This window comes from Pundamilia nyererei, unplaced genomic scaffold (genome assembly GCF_000239375.1).
Source record: "Pundamilia nyererei isolate P.nyererei 1_Seehausen unplaced genomic scaffold, PunNye1.0 scaffold00069, whole genome shotgun sequence".
Lineage (NCBI taxonomy): Eukaryota > Metazoa > Chordata > Actinopteri > Cichliformes > Cichlidae > Pundamilia > Pundamilia nyererei.
The window spans coordinates 1,493,351-1,512,934 of record NW_005187470.1 but is presented as its reverse complement, the minus strand read 5'-3'; the positions used below and the strand labels follow the sequence as shown (position 1 = coordinate 1,512,934).

The following is a 19,584-nucleotide window of genomic DNA, read 5'->3' as shown; positions in this document are numbered from 1 at the left end:
TTTTTTTTACTGTTAGTATATAAAAGTGCAGCTGATGGGGATTTGTTATTTATAATAGCCGGTATAAGCTTAATAATACTGAGTAAAAATGAAACCCTGTACTGAGACCGAGCGTGTCACAGTTCAGAGTATTTGCCATCTTCTGTTTATTGTGCACGTTTAATTGAAAAAGGTGCTACACTCTCTTCCACCTCTGCAGCAGCTGCCTGCAGTGGAAAACAGCAGCTTTCAGTACTTGCCAGGAAAAGGCAAACTGCTGTCAGACTGCTCTCAACTAACTTTGCACTTTTAATAGCTGAGTGACCCAGTTTGAATCCTATTGAATTAAATCTATACACATTTATAGCAGCTCTACTTACAGCTGTAAGTCACTAAGGATTACTTATTAAATGTCTCCCCGTGTGGTTTATTTTCTCAAAATATCTTCTTTTGATGGGATTTCCTGTCCATGATCCTGTTTACAGGCTATTTGCTTTTTTTTTCTTCTTCACCGTGTCGTTGGGTACCTCCAACTGGACATACACAATTCATACACACACACAAAAACAACCACAGAGGGGACCTTTGTAAGAAAACAAGTAGTTTGTTACTTTATCAATATTTCATGCCTTAATGCCCTTTACTGTGCTGTTAGGGTCCCTTTTTTATTTTTATTTTCTGTACATTTGTATTGCATAATTGCATATGGGCATGAAGTAACTGACTTAGAAAGTCACCTGTACAGTAGTGTGCAAAAGTCTTGGACCACCCATCATTTCTTTATATTTTGCTTCCAAGGAGAACTATCTTGTTTGTTTTTTTTTAAAGTGGTCGTGAGCAAGGGTTCTCCAGGATCTCGGAAGGTCTTTCAAAGTTTTTCTTTGGACATCGGCTGCTTTTTAAGCAACTTAATGCTCACTTATGAATCATTCAAGGGTAAAAGAGCAATTCATTCAAGGGATGAGCCTGTATTGTCCACACATAACAGACAACTTGGCAATAAAAATACAGAATTTCTTTAATTGAATCAACAAATGCCAAAGGTAACACAGTTTGACAGGCAGACAGTTTTTGCACCAACAAGGTCACTCCCAAAGTGCTATTAACTGAAAACCTGCCGTATCTCAGCATGATGTGCAGTGAGTCCTTAAGCAATTTAAGGAAACTGGACAAGTGGAGGGTGGAAAAGAAGTGGCAGGTCTATATAACAATCTAGAGCAGATGAACAGTATCCAAAACTCATGTCCTTAAGAAACTGGAAAAGATCCAGCAAAGACCTGACACAGGACCTGAGAGGTGCATCTGACCCTGTTTGCCAAAATCTCATCGGAGAAGATGTCAGTGAAAGTGGCTGTCAAGAAGCCATTGTGTTGCCAGTGGCAACAGGTCTTGCTAAGTGACACATCCATATTTAAAATTTTTGCTTCAAATCGTCATCGCCATACATGGAAGTACAACACTGAGCGTGTAGAGCCATCCTTAAAACACAGTGGAGGCTCTATCATTGTCAGGCTGTACGGATGAATGGATTTATAAATGCAGAAAATAGTTTAATCAAACAATCATACCAAATACTGACTTTCAAGCTTGTTGAAATTGTATGTACGCTTGGACACATTTTAAAAAGTTGCTTCTCCCATTTTCTTAGGAAAATAAAAAGACTTTAAAAGGTGGCTCAAGACATCTGAGAATTTATAAGCAAGTAATGAAAGAAAATCAGCAGACTAATTTTTAGATGAACATAATGGTCAGTTGCAGCCCTGGTGGTGCTTTAAAGTACAAAATTCATCTCTGATTATGTGTTGCAGGTCTTTGATGAACACAACAGCAGGATTGGAAATGTTAAGAAATGCTCGCTGATGAAGAAGTTCTTTCCTGACAGCTGGACACGGACACGACGTTACAGCATCTTTCCTGAATCTTATGTTGAACTCATTTGGAAAATTGGGATTTTGGTTGTTTTCTCGTGCTGTATATTCTGTTTTGATTTGTCAGGAATAAACAAATGTCTTTTCCATCCAACCATTGCCTTCTGAAATGAATTGTTGTGTACCAGAAATTCCTGAAGTGATCTTTACAGAGCGGTTACATCACTTATAACCAATGACCTTATCTGTGATAAGGTCCAAAGCTCCTGTTGAGCTTCACAAGCTGTTTGTGAGACAGAAAAGAGACGCGTTGTTTACATTTGTGGATGGGAAATATTAACAGATAAGGAAGCCTTCAAGTTTTTTGCTGCATGGAGTCTTGCCTGATATTCAAATGAAGCTTCCCGTCCCTCTGCTCCTTTTGTGTAGACTGATTACACTCGGTGGAGGATTGATATGGTTTATCTGCCTAGAGGAGCAGGAGGAACCAATGCCATCAGCTAATCCCTTTACAATTAAAGGCACTCTTCCACAGCGTGACTCTTGATGTGTAGAAGAAGATGTTAAACAAGTTGCATGGAGCTGCTTTTATGTTTAAGATGCAAGAGGCTTCACATTGTGCTTTTTGATATGTGTGATTATACAAGTTTTGGTTAAATGAGCATGAATATTGTCATGTTAAGCACATTAAAGAGCATTGTAGTCTACTTTACCGTGAGCTCTGTTCTGTGAAAGGCTGTAATAGATGTGATTCGGTCATGTGTTGATGGCTCTGAATAACATAAAAGGGTTTATATACATACAGCATTGTCTTCTTGGTTGGTATATTTATTTTAAAGTGCCTCTTGTCATCAAAAATGACTATAAAACATCCAACAGCAATAAATATTTCTTGGCCACAGAAGGGTGTGAGAGCATGACACTTTGAGTTAATTAACATGATAATCTGAGGTGTTTCTTCACATCTGAGTAAGACATGTTTCTAAGTATTTGATTTTCAGAGAAGTAAAAACACTCGGACCCTGTGTTGCTACTCGTATATAGAAGAGCAGCACTCTTAAGAACTGTCTGCAATTAAAATAAATAAAATAAGGCTCTTTGGAGTCTTTTCCCTAAAGCCTGTTATCTGAACCAATGAACAGCTCTCATCAGCATGTTTTCTATTTGTTTTTTTCCCTTTCATTCACATTGAAGATTCCCATAGGAGACTTCCTTTGCAAGGATCCAAAGAGATGCTTCCAAATAACCTCTTAAATTAAAAACAAATCTTTAAAAGCTAATGGTGCAAAGCAGAATAGAGTCTTTAAATAATTCTAGGTGACCCAGATCAGCTGTGTAACCATTAATCTGCAGCACATTCATCCAGAAGTGAGTAATGACGACCTCTTGATTAATACATCATGTCCACCACCTTGTATTCCTGATGTGCGCAGCAGGCTGGCACTGTGGGACATTTCTCCTGTTGCCCTTGCATCGCAGTTCGCGAGCTCTGCACAGTCAGGAAAGCCTGCGACTGCCACATCAACTATTTTGATGGCAATGTCAGAGTTGGTTTGGCCTGCTAAGCAGCATCCCAGAAATGTGATCCTGCCCCCTGGCTACTCAGCCACGGACAATATTGGTAATCTTAAACATAAATGAGTCTGAGCAGAGGGCTGGATTAGGTTTATCTTCATGGGGATGGGATGCACAGCAGAGGGAGCGAAGGAGGAGAGGGCATGCAGAGTTTAGGCAGCAGCAGGAATAACGTGGATAGACTTAAGATGATGTGCAGCTACAGCAGAACTAGAGGTCATAAAGAATGGGGGATAAAAGCCGCAACGCAACACATTTAAACTTGTTTCGTTCCACAGTCCATCTTTACAACATCATTTGGTGCAGGCTGTCAAACCAATGAAAGTCTCAGCATTTCAACATCAGAAAGGCTGATTTATAATTATAGATTAAGCTACTAGGAAATCTATATACCGTATGCACAACACAATAATGAGGCAGCTAGTGTTTCCCATGTGTTGCTGAAGGTATATAAAGTATATAAGTACGCTAACTCATAACTTCATAAAATCCCTTTGGCAGCACAAATTGTTACATTACTCAATAACGGTTGAGAGTTTACTCAACACAGTTCAAAGAAATGTTAAATTTCCAGTGTACTGTATTACCAACCTGCCATAGCTAGCAAAGGCCCAGGCTCGTCTGCAAACTGGTTTATGCTCATTGTCCATGTATCTGAGTCATCTTAGTCTGAGATTGTGGTTGTATCTTATATGGTCATCTCTGCACAGAAGCACCACCCATTTGCTGTTTTAACCTTCTGTCTGCAATGGGCAGCCAGTTAGAGGCAAGTTTTAAACAAAGCATAGCCAAGACAAACTGTTTCACTCAAAGGCCTGTTCACTACACTTCTTGTCACTTTCATTTGCATCAAAGCAGATGAAATTGATTCACAGAGGTTTAAGCTTTCTAGGTGGACAGGCTGAGATCCCTGATGTTTAAATGACTGTGTGTTACGCTGTGATGATTGCTTCCTTCATTTGTTCTTGTCAGAGAGTTAGATAAAAACAATGGCACCAGTCTTCATTCTGCCAGTTAACTGAAAAGAGGGATACCCGGCACCGCTTACTAGCACCTTCACAAGTCAACATTTAATAAACTTGAAAACATCACATTCAGGTTTTGGGAAAAGGGAACAAGTGGCGAATCATGAAATTTTCTGTAATGACACAGCCAATATAATACAATAAGCATTGTTTTGAGTCCATTTATATCTGATGTCACATTTTAGAGTGAGATAATATATGATTCTGACATTGGCATCCTCTCCCGGTGCTAATTTTAACATAAATGAAACCTCGGTTGATATGAGGCCTTTTGGGACTCTTCAGTGACCACTGGTAGTCCGAGGAACCATGTTGTGGGCACTAATTCCTTATGATATCAACTAAATTGCAGCAATTTTCCTCTCATTTCCTTTTCACTGTCTGAACCCAGCTGTAGGCGTAGGCTAAATGGCATTCTTCCAGAAAACATTTATTCTACTTGTATGATTCATTTACAGTGTGACTGTTAGGATTTCTGAGTGTGTGAGTGTGTGTTTGTGTGTGGGCTGAAAAAGTAAATCAAACAACAACAACAAGACGCTGAAATAATGATTCAAAGTGAGCACAAATAAATGATTAGCGCAGGATCTAATCTCCCCTTTAACTCTCCTTCTCCCTCCCTCTCTCCCTCCCTCCCTCCCTCCCTCTCTCTCTCTTTCTCTCTCTCATTTCCATTCAGTCTGTTGAGGCAGCAGCAGCAGTCTCGTATGTGGCTCATTGGCTGGAGGACAGCGGCAGGAGCAGCAGCAGTAGCAAGAGGATACATCCCAGACCACACTGCCCGAGCACCATGGTGGCTGTGAGAGTCATTGCTTGCCTGTGTCTGCTGGTGGGCGTCTCGCTCCAGGTGGACGTGAAAAGTGGGAAAGAGGCAGGAAAAGCCGGGAATTTCATGGAAGATGAGCAATGGCTGTCAACCATCTCCCAGTACAGCCGTAAGATCAAACACTGGAATCGCTTCAGAGACGTGAGTGTTGTATTTGGTGTAATTAACACAAGCATGCGTTGTCGTGTCTTTAGCTCTTCCTATACTGGGCTTTCAGAGGTGTTCCCTGTGGAGAAAGCGCAGGCTGGTTTCTCAGGTGATTTTTGCGCACAGTTAACTGTCAACCCGAAGTGCACGTATACCCAGTTTTATCAGTTTGTGCATGAGAAATACTTTGAGAAATGAAAGTATTTACACAGGATGCTAGAATTTAAGCTTAGACTGAGGTCCGAATGAATGCGCGTGTGTCCGTGTGCGTGTATCGATCATCAAACCATTCAGATTCATTTCACTCTTCTTCTTTTTCATTTTTTATCTTATTCGATGTTATACATTTATTGCTTTTTTAATAAAGGGGGGATGCCAACTATTTTATTGCGTATACCTGCGGTTAAAACTGACACTTTTCGTCTATGGACCGTCTTGCAAGTGAATGCAAGTGAATACGGTAAAACCCAAAGGAAATCTACGACATATGGTCTCAAAAGCTATTTCCAAGCTCCTTCTGGGTAACTGTGATACTCTGAACCGTATCTCTATTCATGAATTCCCATTGATCTGCCATATTGTAAATGTAGGGCTCACAGGTAGGAGTCTTCCTGGGCTTTCAGACTGAAAAGACGCACAGCAAGCCATCTCCTGTGTTGTCAATAAATCATAAATAGAAAATATCAAATATTAAAAAAACAAGCATGGCCAATGCTCAAGAGTAATACTCCCTAAAGCTGGAAAATAAGTGATGAAATTTAAAATATCTAAATTTTGAAGGCCAAAATTTAGTCACATTGTTAATAAAGCTGGAACTCCATGATTGGTAAAAAAACAAAAAAACCTTTTTAAAGCAAAAACACCATTTGCAGATTGCAGCTAAACAAATATGCTTTTTATAAGGACCAAAATAAATACTATTTGAAGATAGTGCCTTAGATTTCCACAAATTTCAGAGAACTGTTTTGGAATTTTGTAGATTAAAATATTAATCACGAACATAGGCCTAAACTGAGTAAGGTTACAGCAACCATATACATTTTGTGTATATGGTCCAAGCAACCACACCAGTAATGGTACATCTTGACACATATATTTTTTGTGACGGGATAGGTCTACATTTTCACGAAATCCTGCTGTGAAACCTTTTAACATCAACAAATGATGCACCTGATAAATGCAGGCTCTTCATCACAGTAGTGCAGCTTCCTGTAAATCAGATTTGTGCTTATTTATTTCCACCACTGCCAACAATACACTGATACAAAGAGATATGATAAGAACAGCTATCTTGTTGTAAACCACAAAGCAGACAGGTGTGAACCAATCCAGATCCTTATAGTGGGCAAATTCTTCTGTCTTTTGTTCCATTAAATATTTGAAAGCTCAGGATGAGAAAGTCGTTTTAATGTTGGTGGGTAATGATGAAGGTCTCATTTTAACTGAGGAGGACTGGGTGGAATGATGACAGTGATGATGGTGCTTTCACAAATGTATATTTTTTATTTTTGTGTGTTGCTTTTTGAAGCTGAAATAGAAAGTTGGATTCTATCTAACTTTATCCCATCCCAGTATCCACAACTGGTACATACCAGCATTGATTACCCATTGACTGATTACCCATTTGACAATATTAGTTCTTTCTTTCATCACCAAATTACAAATCCCACCCACCGTGACTGGTGGTGATTAAGGACAAATGCTGACACTCAAGCCAATATTGATTCTGCTTATAGGTCAGATGCTTTATTGATTCTCCTATTGATTCCTGATCAGTTGTCTGTTGCCTGGGAAAAAAGCAGGCCATTACAGGCCTCTTTTAGGTTTATTAGCTGTGATGATAGGAAAAAAGGCACAAATGCATGCATAGGCTCAACTTCTTTGAGTTCAGTGGAATTATTTTGCAATACTGTTGTGTTAGAAAAATATGGCAGCATTTCTATTGGAACTGATTGATCTTGGAGGCGTACAGTTCCAAGGGTTTGGACTATGTGGAACAATTTGGCAACTGGAACCTGGTTTCAATTTCAGTCCCTGGCAATAATAACTGGTCAGAGCATATATAATCAGGGCAGACATGTTGAACGAAGGGAGGATGTGCACAACACTCAGATCACTAGCTAAAAATAAGTAAATCCTGTCTCTATAAAGGTTAAGACAGTTTTACAGCTGTTGATTGATTGATTCAGTGCTGTGGATGGTCTGAATCGCTGCACTTTGTGTTGTTGCTGTGAATTGTCTTGTGTTACACTCTGATGTGTTTCTAATATTAAATCCTCCCTCAGTGATATAAATAGGAAGGTTGATATTAAAACATCTGCAGCCAAGAGAGGGATACGTGGGCACTGGGGGAGACAGTTCGCTTATAAAGGGTCAGGAGGCTATGACGCTGGGTGTGCCACATGGTTGCAATAGTCACTGCCAAAAGACTGAACACATGGCATAAATCAGGATGCACGAGATCTCTGAGGATGAGTTGGTTAGCAACGCTTAGATCCAGGCCTCTACCTTGACAACCGGACAGCTGTTTGATCTCACTGCTGAGAAATATCACCTCAGACACATAGTCTTATCAGAGTCTGCCAGAGAGAGAAGCTTCAGCACCTCTGACCATGTCTGGTGACGTGCAGGAATGTGTCCGACTGGAGAGAATTTGTAATTGAATCGCAAATTTGTGCTTTCATGCAGATTTAAATATTATCTCCACGGGTGTTTGGAGGAGTTCGGCTCTCCTGTTAGATTGGATCAGCGTTTGAGTGACAGATAGGGTGAACAGAGCGATATGGGGCCTCTCTGTGGGCAGTTAGCAGCACGTCCAGCCACAGTGTGCAGAAAAGATTTGACATGAGAGTCTTCTTCAATCCATTTGAGTTTAGCTTGAGTTTAGTTCAGTAAAAGATTGTGTAGCAAAAGATTGGTGAATGCCTTACAGCTAAGGCTCACTCCAGTGGTTCTCAAACCGTAGAGCAGGCCCTACTAGCGGGGAATGGACCACGAGGAGAAAAATATCGATTGAAACTGGGTTGAATGGAGAGTATTTACAAGGGGAAAAAAAACAGTTTGGAGTTTGCAGATGCTACTGTGCTGACCTTTATTTCACTGCAGTTTAACTTGGATCCTTTTTATGGTTAATGAGTCGTGCAAATTGTGGGATATGGGGCATGAACCTTTTTTTGGCTGTGGGTAGGGTATTCCAGAAACAGGTTTGAAAACCAGCAGTATAGAGTATACTCTACAAGGAGTATATAGTGTCTATTATTGTCTCTAGCATAAGGCCATTGGGAAAAAGGTTCATGACATTTAGGGAAGGACAATGATAAGATTTCATTGATATCGGTGTGATTGTTGATTCTGCTTAAAGGTCAGATTCTTTATGTATTCCTGATGAATCTTTCAGTGTAGAAACATTTTTTCAGCACAGCAGTGACAGCTGTTTTATTATTTCTCACTCTGAAGTGCAAGTCCACTGTAGAAAGCAAGTTTGCATTTACTTTTCACAAGCCCCTTTCCTTGAGTTCAAAATATAAACATGCAGAACATTTAATTTAATCTCAAAAGTAAAAGATGTTAATGTTGCAGTGATGTGAGACACTTTATTTTCATTTGAGAAGCTTTAATTTGACTATTTGGGTGTAATTAAATTAAAGACTCGATGATAAAAATTCTCAATCCTATTTTTGTTTTGTTTTTTTCTTTACTTCATTGTCATTATTATTTAAATATACAAACATCCCTTTTGCCAAATCCTCAGTGGAACAATCCAAGTAGAATGTTGAGCAAACTGAAAAATAGAAAACAGAATAAAATTAGTGGAATGCTTCCTTAATGATTCCTGAATAATTCAGTCATTTAGTTGTTTAAGCAGCTAGTCTTCATCAACATTCACTTACACATTCACCGGTCACTTTATTAGGTATATATGTTCAACTGCTCGTTAATAAAGTTATCTAGTAATCCAAACACATGGCAACAACTCAACAGTCAAATCATTTAGGAAAATAACCATGGCCAACATGTTCAAACAGGGTAAGAAAGGTGATTTAAGCAGCTTTAAATGTAGCATGGCTGTTGGTGGCTGACAGGCTGGTCTGAGTATTTCCACTCCTGGGATTTTCCCACACAACAATCTCTGGGGATTACAGAGAATGATCTGGGGAAAAAAAGATCCAATGAGCAGCAGTTTTCTTGTTGCGGCGACAGCTTAGAAGAAAATAGCCAGACTGCCTATAACTGAGAGGAAGGCTACAGTTCACATGGGCTCACCAGAATTGGTCAATAGGAGAAAATTGGAAAAAGGTTGCTTGGTCTGATGAGTTAATTTGGATGGCACAGTTCAGGTTGCTGGTGGTAGTGTAATGATGTGGGGATATTTTCTTGGTATACTTAGGGCCCTCCTATTGTTGCTGACCATGGCTATTTCTTAGCTAAGCTCTTAGCAGATGGGGGTGTGCATAATCGCATAGGGATGGCTTGAGCCCTTGCTCATTCAACCCTCTTCATACATTTGTATAGAGGCACCTCATCCAAAAAAAAAAAAAATGAAGGTAAATTCAACCACAGCACAGGAGGAGATACTGTAAGCAGCCAAGTTGGCTTGGTTCTACTCAGAGGAGACTATTCTCTGCTCTGTCGGGCACTAAGACGTACCATCTGAAACACGAAGGGGCTGTATTTGTTTACTAGCTGTCTTGGCAAACAGGAGGTGTGAAAACAGCAAACAGGAATATTCATTCCTGCATCGAAATAAAATGAAACAGAGTGGGGAGGACGGGGGTCACCATGTGGGCTTTATAAACCAAGTGGTGGGTGGTGTTTCAATTGGACCAGCATGGGGATATAATGAGGAAACGTTGAAAGGAAGAACAATAAGAGCAGCAGATGTAGAAGGTATACACAGGATGTTATACAAGCTCCTTTATGACAGGCGTCAATGTCGAAGCTGTAATCATGACATCCTGCTGGTGTCAAGATATCAAATCTCCCCTGCCCTCAGATTCGCACAAATTCAGCCACACAAAGCAGGAGAACAGGTTGCAAATGACGGCGCACAGCTTAATTAGCCCACAGCTTCGATTAAAAAAAAAGAAGTCTTTGAGCACTTGTCGTATTTCTTCATCGCAACACAAGTTTCACTTTGCATTCTGGTGCATTCGGATGAATCTGCTCAGTGGGAGCTCAGGCCATCACTCGCGTGAACAATACTGCGCTGTTCATTCCCAGCCAGATTCCTTACATCTCTCTGAGCAGTGCAGAGAGGGACCTCATTAAGTAGCCATGCAGCCTTTCAGCCAACCACAGAGGGCTGTTTAAAGTTTGCACCTGCTCTACTGCCAGCTTTGTTTTTAATGAGGCTAAATTGCCACATTTTTTTTAAGGTAAACGGCTCTTCGGTTCTTTTGGTTATTAAGGTGGTCACAGTGAAGAAAAATATGAGGGATCATTAGCTTTATTGTTGGCTAGAAATTCATTTGATTTACTACAGTGATAAGAGCAATAATTAGATAACTGCAAGTGCTACTCCAATTTTACCCAAGCCTCTCAGCGTGCTTAAATCTACATTTTCAATATTCATTAAGGAATGCCTGTAGAAAGGGAGAACAACAGTGTTTTATAAACCGAACCAGCTCGAGCTTCAGGGCAGCAAAAATAATTTCTTTTATTATTAAAAATCTGTTTATTATTTATAAATGCAGTGTGTTTAGATGTAGACATGCAATGAGCTCAAGTGATGGTTCGTCAGACACACCTGGCAGTGTGTTTGTTAGTTACAAGTTTCAAGCTCAAGTTTTAATCCACACAATTAGTTCAAGCTGTTCATTTGACATTTGATTAGACTTCAAAAGTGCCTTTATGAGACTTAATAAACCAAACAATTAATCAATCAACTAATCAAACTGAAAAAAATAATCAGCACATTATACATGCCATCTTCCCTTTTGGAGCAATGGTGGCAAATGTTTTGCAGTCGGAGGGTTGCAAAGCGGTTTGCAGGTGGGCAGCAAATGTAGACCAGGCAAAGCAACTTGAATAGCTTGCCACATATGAGATTTACAAACAGGATGCCTAAAAGGGTATGATATGAGCCATCAGCTGGTTAGCAATAAGATCAGTAAATCTCCTGGGGTTGTGGCTGAGCGTTACTTTTTGCACTGCATAAACTAATACTTGTTTTATTCCATATTCAGGCAGTCTCCTGCAATAATTCAAATAGCTGTTGCATAGCTTCTTGGGTTAACTACCTTACTCCATGTGATTAAGATTCAAAGAGCTGATCAGGATGAATTAGCTTATGACCCACTCTTATGGTGTTTCCCCCCCAACTTTGTTTAATCTAGTCTGAATCAGTTGATGATTTTTTACATTTGTAGCTTTTTAAAATAAGATAACTTTATTGTCGTCCATAGGTGAAAATCATACTGTCATACTCTGAGAGCAGGCAGGACTCAATCAAAGACCCAGAATGCAGATCGGTCAATTTATTGACAGTGATGTGAAGAAAAAAAACTATTTACATTGTATTTTAAAAAAGGGAAAACATCCAGGGTCTCTATGTACAGTATCCTAGCCGACTGTCCGATAGATTCCACTTCATCTTTAGACTCGATAGCAAAATAGACTTCTCTCTTTCCAACTCAAATGCACAAATCCTCCTCAAGGAAAACAGTGCAGGCTCCTGGACAGAAGAGAGAATGGTGAGAGGTGCGTACACACGGACTGTGATTCGTTTAATGCTCGAGCACCGACTGATGGGATGTCCTCAGTATTTGAAGGGAGCCGACTGATCACCAGATAAGGAGCAGGTGAGTTGATGTCATGTTGCCATGTCGGAGAGTGGGGACCAAGAGGATCCTGCTTCTAAAAGGTAATGTGTTACAACACACACCGTTCCTTCCTGTTTTCTCTACCCTTTATAGAGAAGGGCTGAAATCATCACTAATCAACTAACTCCAAATAGCTGGCAGCTGGACTAGAGTGAAATCTCCACTCCCACATAGGTGTGGCCTCTATCTCACACAAAAACACAAAAGCATCCAATAATTGAAATAGAAAATATGCCAACCTGATGTTTAGTGGGAGATTCTCTCAATTATCCTACCATACCATTCACAACACATACACACACACAAGCAGAGAGAGAGAGGTGGAGAGTGAGAAAAATTGGCAGGAGTACCAGGAGGACTGAAGGACTACGACATCTGCAGCATCTAGAAACTCAAACATCGACACAAATGAAGACAAAAACCCTAAATGGGCACACAGACCTTGGAATAAGTAACAATTAATGAATAATTAAAAAAACAATTAACCTCAAGCACCTCTCCCCTTCTCTGTCATTCAGTCACAAGCTGATTATTTATCAGTTTAACTGACAGAGAAGCAAAACAATATTTATGGCGGTTAGACATAAATTAGGGCACCCTGTACCTCCTCCCAGAGTTTATCAATGCAAACTCAGAGTATAACACATGTGAGGGGTCAGAATAAATCTCGACAGCCAGCCAAACTGTAGTTTGTTCACGTTCGAAGTGCGATTACACGTCCACAGAGTTTGATTTAAACCGACTAAACAGCACAGGTGCGAAAACGCTCATAATGTTCTGCGACACAATGCTTGCTTCTCGTCAACGCTCATACATTACTGTCCACTGAGCCAGATTTGCCCATTTAGCAGCTGGATCTGGCCATGGGCCAAGTCTTCATATTTATCTTCATCTATTTTGTGACAGGCCGCAACAAAGCTAAGGTGGTGCTGCCTAGCATAATCCCTCTGGAGTCACTAATGGCTTGTGAAAACCAGTGTTTGACTACTAATTGTGCTGCTGCAGCAAACAAACTAATGCTTCATTCACAGATTAAAGTCATTCTGCGAAGCCAATGAGTCGGCCGCTGATCCTACATCAGCACAGCTCCAAAGTGAGGGTTCTGATAAATGCAAGTCCAGGGCTCACCCTGTTTTTTCTGCGTATGAACGGCAAACATGATGCTGTTTCATCACGGAGACACTGAGCTCCTTTACTTAGCTCAAAGACACACTGCCAGCTGTGGGTTTTTTCTGCTCCTGTCATCAACCTCAGCCATTTATTAGCCTCCCACAGGATTTATGCTCCTGCGCTAACAGCCAATGTAATTACGGATATGAAAAATTAGAGGAAGAAAACAGTATGCAATTGCTGGAAATATGATAATGAGGCCTATTTCCAGTTAAAAGTGAACGACAGAGCGAGGGTTGAAAATTAAGATGAGACAAACCATAAACGTTAAACGAGCTAATAGTTATCCGTATTTCCTCTGCTGTGAATCTGATCAGCCTATCACATCAGCTATCTGTGTTTTTTTTCTCGTTGCACACTAATGAGATCAAAATGGCAGAAGTGGTGGAATGAGATGCCTTTTTGTCCTCTTGTGATTACCATGCATGTCTTTTACCGGTGCCGAGGTTTGCTGCGAGTGTTTGGGGCTACTCAGATTCGACTCATAGTAGGAGGAGCACCACCGTTGGTGATTCTTAATTGAGTGGAAAGAGTGCTTTTTTTGTAGTTGCTCTTATGGAGGAGCACTTATCACTGGGTAGCAAGAGAAAGACATTTGCTTTTTCATAAAGATCTTCTGAACAGTCCAAACATGCATTTTAGTTTTGTTTTAGCATGAGCAAGAGAAAGCAACTTGTTGTGTTAGGTGTAGATTAATGTGTCTCATAATGGAGCTTGGCTGTTCCTACAACGTCAGTGTTAACTCACATCAGCAGCGATCATGGCCTGAATTCCATCTTTTTTAGCTATTAACTTCGCTGTGAGCTGCTGAAATGTCGGGCTGAATAATTAGTTGTTCCAAGGTTCTTCTGCTGGCTCTATTGTTCATGCATTATTTATAGTGGCATCTGCCTGAGAGTTGTCTCTGTACTGGTGAAGCTCCTCTATGCCTGCTGCTCACAGAGCGACGAATGCTGCCACTCTGCTTGTGTGTCTGTCTTCTCTCATGGCAGGCAGGGCGGCACACCCAAAATTCAACCAATGATCAATTTTTAGCCAAAAGAAGAAGAAGAAGAAAAAGTCTGATACCACTGCTTTTCTCGAGTCTATAGCAAAATGTGAAAGTCTGGGAAAAATCATAGAGTTAATAATAATAATAATAATAATAATATTAATAATAATAATGATTATGAAAAGTCACTATTGCTTTTCACAAGGGGAGAATGAAGTTTTTCCTAAATTTGATGGCAATCTATCCAATAATTATTACTCCAAACTGTTTAATCTGTTTAATAATCATCAGGAATCTGTAATTGCTCACAAAAATTGACTCCATATATCTGAGCTGTGGACCAACTATGAGTCCTTGAGCATAACATTGCCATCCCTGCAGCTATGCTGGTAGCCAGGATCACAAACAAAAAGGAAAACTTAAAATTAAGCAACAAAGGGAAACAAATTTAAAAAGAAAAGAAAATCAAAACTAGACCCTGCATGATTTTAACAGGTAATTTGTTTCTGATGGAAATGGCTGTGTTTTTGTTCAATGTGTATCTAATGTGAGATCCTCCCCAGAGATCATTTTTATTCAGTTATATCTTTAGTTTGGAAAAAGATAATTGACACTTCAGTGCTTTTTGCAAGATCTCAATTCACTAAAACCCATTGACTCGTGTTTTCAGGGACATGAGTATTATTAATTTTACACTTTCAGCAAACAGGAGTCTCAGTAGCTGAAAAAATGCAGCCAGAGTTTAAGTAGAAAAAATGCAGTTCCTCACATATTCACTGGAAACTAGCTTCCGAATCACATGTTAAAATTCACAGCTTGAAGCAGAAATTAAAAAGGTTTACAGCTTAGCAACACATTTGTTTTCTCTTTTGCTGACTATTTTGTTTTGTATGAATCCCATTTAAATTGTATTAAGGCTGGATTAATGGTGTTGATGCTTTAAATGACAGCTGTATACTGATACAGGCGGCTATAGTATCTAGCTGTCTGCCAAATGGCACTTCAGGTAGTTTGAGTCACACTTCTTGAATGCATTTGGGTTGTTTACGCCTTTTTGGAGTGTTTTCGTCGGAATTATCTGGCAAGTAATTTGTTTTTGTTACAGTTAGTTGTACTAACAGGTGGTTGTCATGTGTTTGTTTTCAGTAAGTACAATCTCTAGTGGTGTTACTTAATATTTCATTTTATAGCTGTTCCCCTATAGCTAGAGAATGGAAGTAATATACTTTTGCATGCTTTTCTATATTTCTCACTTCCACCTATCTTGACAACCACAACTAGAGTCAAGTGTCAGATGGGAAAATGTAAAACTACAATAATTATAGCCGGGCTACTAGTTATTACTAGTTAATAATACATACAAGGATTAAAATACCACAGATCCAATATCCCAAAGACTGTCTGTACTTTAGATCACATGATAACCAGTTTACTGTCTATTTAAAAACACACTCACTGTGGCCGCTCACTTTGAATTGTATAATAGCTTTAAACACTAGCCGTATAAAAGCTGGACAAATAAAATATAATGCATGTCCTCGCAGACAAAATAAATGATGAGGTTGGCATTTGTCTCCGGGAAGTTCATCCGCCAGTAAACTACAATAAGATCCCTCTCTTTTTATTTGAACAAATCTTATTGTACACAACGTAAACACTTTGGATCGCTTCACCTGCTGAAAACACTCTCCAGTAAGAATGCAGTAGTGGGACCTGTTATTTCTGTGTATTGTACTAAACCTGGGGGGAAAAAAGCCTACACAAATAACAGTGCATACATTAGATAGGAAAAAATACATTAGGGCTACTGAAAAGTGTTGTCCTGAATATATTTAGGTCTGCCTACGGTGTTTTTTTTGTTAATATATTTTTATAGATGTGTGTTTGGGGCCACCCCATTATTGTTATGAATTGCCTAGGTCCATGCTGCACTAAACACATGCTCCAAGCAAACACAGCTGTATTGCTTATGTTCAGTAACAATGGGTGTAATAATGCAAGGTTCTCAGGTTCAACCTGGCATTGATAGATTCTTTGCTTTAGGCCACAAATCATTCACTGTTGAAACAGCAGGGCAAGTATTTTACAATTAGGCCAGGCAGCTACAAAAACGTAGAGGACATGCTCTTGCCTGGAGAGAATCTGCTTCTTTTGCTGTCTTGCGTATGTTTTATTTTCATGTTGGACGAGATGGGGTTGACTGCCCCGGAGCCATACTGGGGAGCAAAGAGAGCCGAGCCACAGAGAGGTGTCAAGGACATGCTTGCAAGGCCTACGATCCCTTCTATATTCAAGCTGTATTTAGTATGTGTGGCTTTTGGAAGATGTATTTGTTGGTGTGTGTGAGAAAGACAGAGACTGTTAATTCATTGAGTTGGCGGGGTAATAGATATACACTACAAAGTCATATTGAAATGACCTTAATCAAGCAAATCATATAGCAGGGATAGAGAAATGAGCTAAAGCACTAATAGCTTTTTTCTCAGTTGAAAGAACCCAGCAGAATCTCATTTATAGCGTGATGTAGTCCTTCCTACAGCCATAACGCGACATCTCAATGTGCCTTCCTGTTTTACTGTAATATCCCATTGCCATTGCAGAGATTAGTACTATCAGCAGCCCCAACAACCCAATTTGTTCTCATTGCCATGGCAGACGGGGGGGAATTAAATGTAATCAGCCAGCTAGCATATTTAACTTAGCTACCCCTGCAGATCCCCGTGGCATTTCAACAGGAATGCTTATCATAATTATCTTCTCTTAACCATGCTGCTGATTTGTAAACTTAGAGTTATAAAAGAGTTCTGCAGCTTCAGCATACTTGTCAGCGGACCCAAATTATTTCAAACGGAAGGCACAGTTGTTAAAAATTCGGAGACGGCAAATAAAGTAATAATCACAGGCAAAGATAGATGGTAATAAAAAGTATATTGTAATCACAGTTTTCTTAGAGGTTTGCAGAACACACATGCTGACAGTGCATTACAGTCCACTCAAATGATTGCACAGCTGCTCAGTACAGCATAAAAAAAAGCTTTACACAGATTTTTGGCTACTGCATATCCGTCCAAGTAAAAGAAAATTATGTCGGTATTTTTTTTTTCTGTGTGCAAAAATGTTTGTTTGCCTCTTCTTACATTCTGACTTTCCTAGTCAGTCAGTTTCACTCAGCTCCAATCCCACTGGTTTGTTTTAAAGACATAAATCTTCTAAAACAAGATAGCATTCCATCATTTCACTCCTAAAACACCTGAGCGCTGTAGCTTGTAACAGCTGTTTATTGAAGTCTATTTTCAGCTGCACGTCAATACACATTTGGTATGCTCGTGAGCGTGTTAACCTGGCTCAAAACCTCTGAGTCAGCACTAATGTTACCAGCTTAAATTCAGATTATTCTGCTTTGTGGTCACTGATGGTTGTTCAGGTCCTGCTGGTTGGATTAAGGTAGTCAGCAAGCCAACAAACCACAGCCAGTACTAATAGTGATGAAAAATGATCACATGCATGCACAGAATAGACAGAGCTGTGGAGGTTGTTGTAGATGGGCTATACTTTTCCTATGGAATTTTCATTTTTTCACATATTTCTTAAAGGCTAAACAGCATTGCTCACTTACCTCCCTGGATTGTACTTAACCTAACCTCTAAAGCAACAGTGAATATGTTTAGACAGCCAGGAAAAAGCAGTTTGATATATTAACTTAAGACTAAAAAAGTATTTCAAGTAAACTACTGTAAAAACACTGTAAATGATAGGGAAAGTCATGGAGTCTTTGGAATAGTAATTCTTCTACTGATAATACACTTTAAAAAAAATCTTCTGGGACATAAAGAGAGATACTGTATCTGGAAATGCATATCATACAATTTCCGAGGATTAAACTAAAAGACGCAGGGTTGAATTTTCTCCTCAAAACTGTTGCTTAATCCTTGAAAATGTCCAAATCAATGAAAAGCTTGTATTTTAAGTAGTGAAAGCTGCAAGGCATGTTTTATTCCTCCAGACAAAAAAGTCGGGTTTTCAGAGTTTATTGGCATGGAATTTATTTTCTTAGCCTCCCCCACATCCAATATTGATTTAAGCTCCCGTGGTAAAGTTAGGGTGCCAGGACCAAACAAAATTTAAGCTCATTCATCTGTTTATGTATGCTGATAACTTTTTGTGTTTGCCAATCAATACCGATGAGTCTACCTACTACAAAGTGAAAATAGCTCACTGGCTTTAGATATTTTGGTCTCTGTGGAGCCGCATGCTTCAGCTCGTCTTATTATGGGTTTTTTCTGCTAATATTGTATGCAGAAGCAGCATAGCTCAGCACAGGAAAGACGGCCCTGCATAAGCTGCAAGCTCCCTGGGGCATATGTGTGTGGAGCTCAACCTGAAGGCTCGCCTCTTCTCTTTCTGCTTCTTTGTTTTGCAAATGGGGTGGAAGGAGCGATAAGATGATGCAGAGACTGTTCTGGGGTTCTGCTTGGCTCAGCAGTGGGGCCCAACAGAATCCATTTTCCTGCATCTGTGCTCTCCTCCTCCTCTCCAATTACTGCATCTCTCAGAGCATGCAGTGCCTTGATTCAACCATGGAGCCTCTACTGCAGAAAACTGAGCCTGACCAGTGTTTGATGTGTCACTTCATCAGTGATTTGAGACCACAGCTAAAGGGCTCCTGAGAAGAAAAGGTTTATTTCTGTGATGCAACTTCCTGAAATTTTCATCTTATTAGCCGACGGGAGAAGCTCTTAATGTTTTTCAGACTTTTGTTTCAGGGTTGAAATAAGTCTCCTTTATTTTTGCTATAAATAAACTAGAAAATGTTTTTGCCGGTTGGTTAAATTATCTGCATTCATCTGCACGAGCTGATCTCCTCTCCTCACTCATCCTTATTACTTCTGCATTTCAGCAGCACCGTGCGAGCGTTTCAGATGGATGCACGCTTGGCACTTGCCTTTTTTTTCTTTTGTGGCTCGGGAAAAGAGACGTGCCCTTCAGTGTGTAGAGATGGCTGCAGATTGTGCTCTGTACTGTACTGCATTGCAGGCAGGCGTCTTACCTTGTGAAACAATACGCGTCCTTCGCCTGCAGGCCCCCCGAGCACTCCGGCTCAGATGATCAATTTGATCCAGCTCTGTGTTGCTGGGCTGCGACTTAATCCCATAATGCCCTGGTATTTTGCCGCAATCAAGAC

The 19,584-nt window shown here is 39.9% G+C and overlaps 2 protein-coding genes across 2 annotated transcripts in view; both read left to right on the top strand.

The window, feature by feature from the left end:
• ascc1 (activating signal cointegrator 1 complex subunit 1) overlaps positions 1-2,073 on the top strand; it is a 15,062-nt gene extending 12,989 nt beyond the window's left edge. Inside the window, exon 10 of the mRNA XM_005736440.1 lies at positions 1,788-2,073. The gene's annotated coding sequence lies outside the window, so the exon portion shown is untranslated. The remainder of the gene's footprint in view (positions 1-1,787) is intronic.
• Positions 2,074-5,134: 3,061 nt separating this feature from the next.
• The window catches only part of LOC102197018 (SPARC (osteonectin), cwcv and kazal like domains proteoglycan 2), a 42,794-nt gene continuing 28,344 nt past the window's right edge, over positions 5,135-19,584 (top strand). Inside the window, exon 1 of the mRNA XM_005736437.1 lies at positions 5,135-5,414. Coding sequence (XP_005736494.1) covers positions 5,238-5,414 — 177 coding nt within the window. The 5' untranslated portion in view covers positions 5,135-5,237. The remainder of the gene's footprint in view (positions 5,415-19,584) is intronic.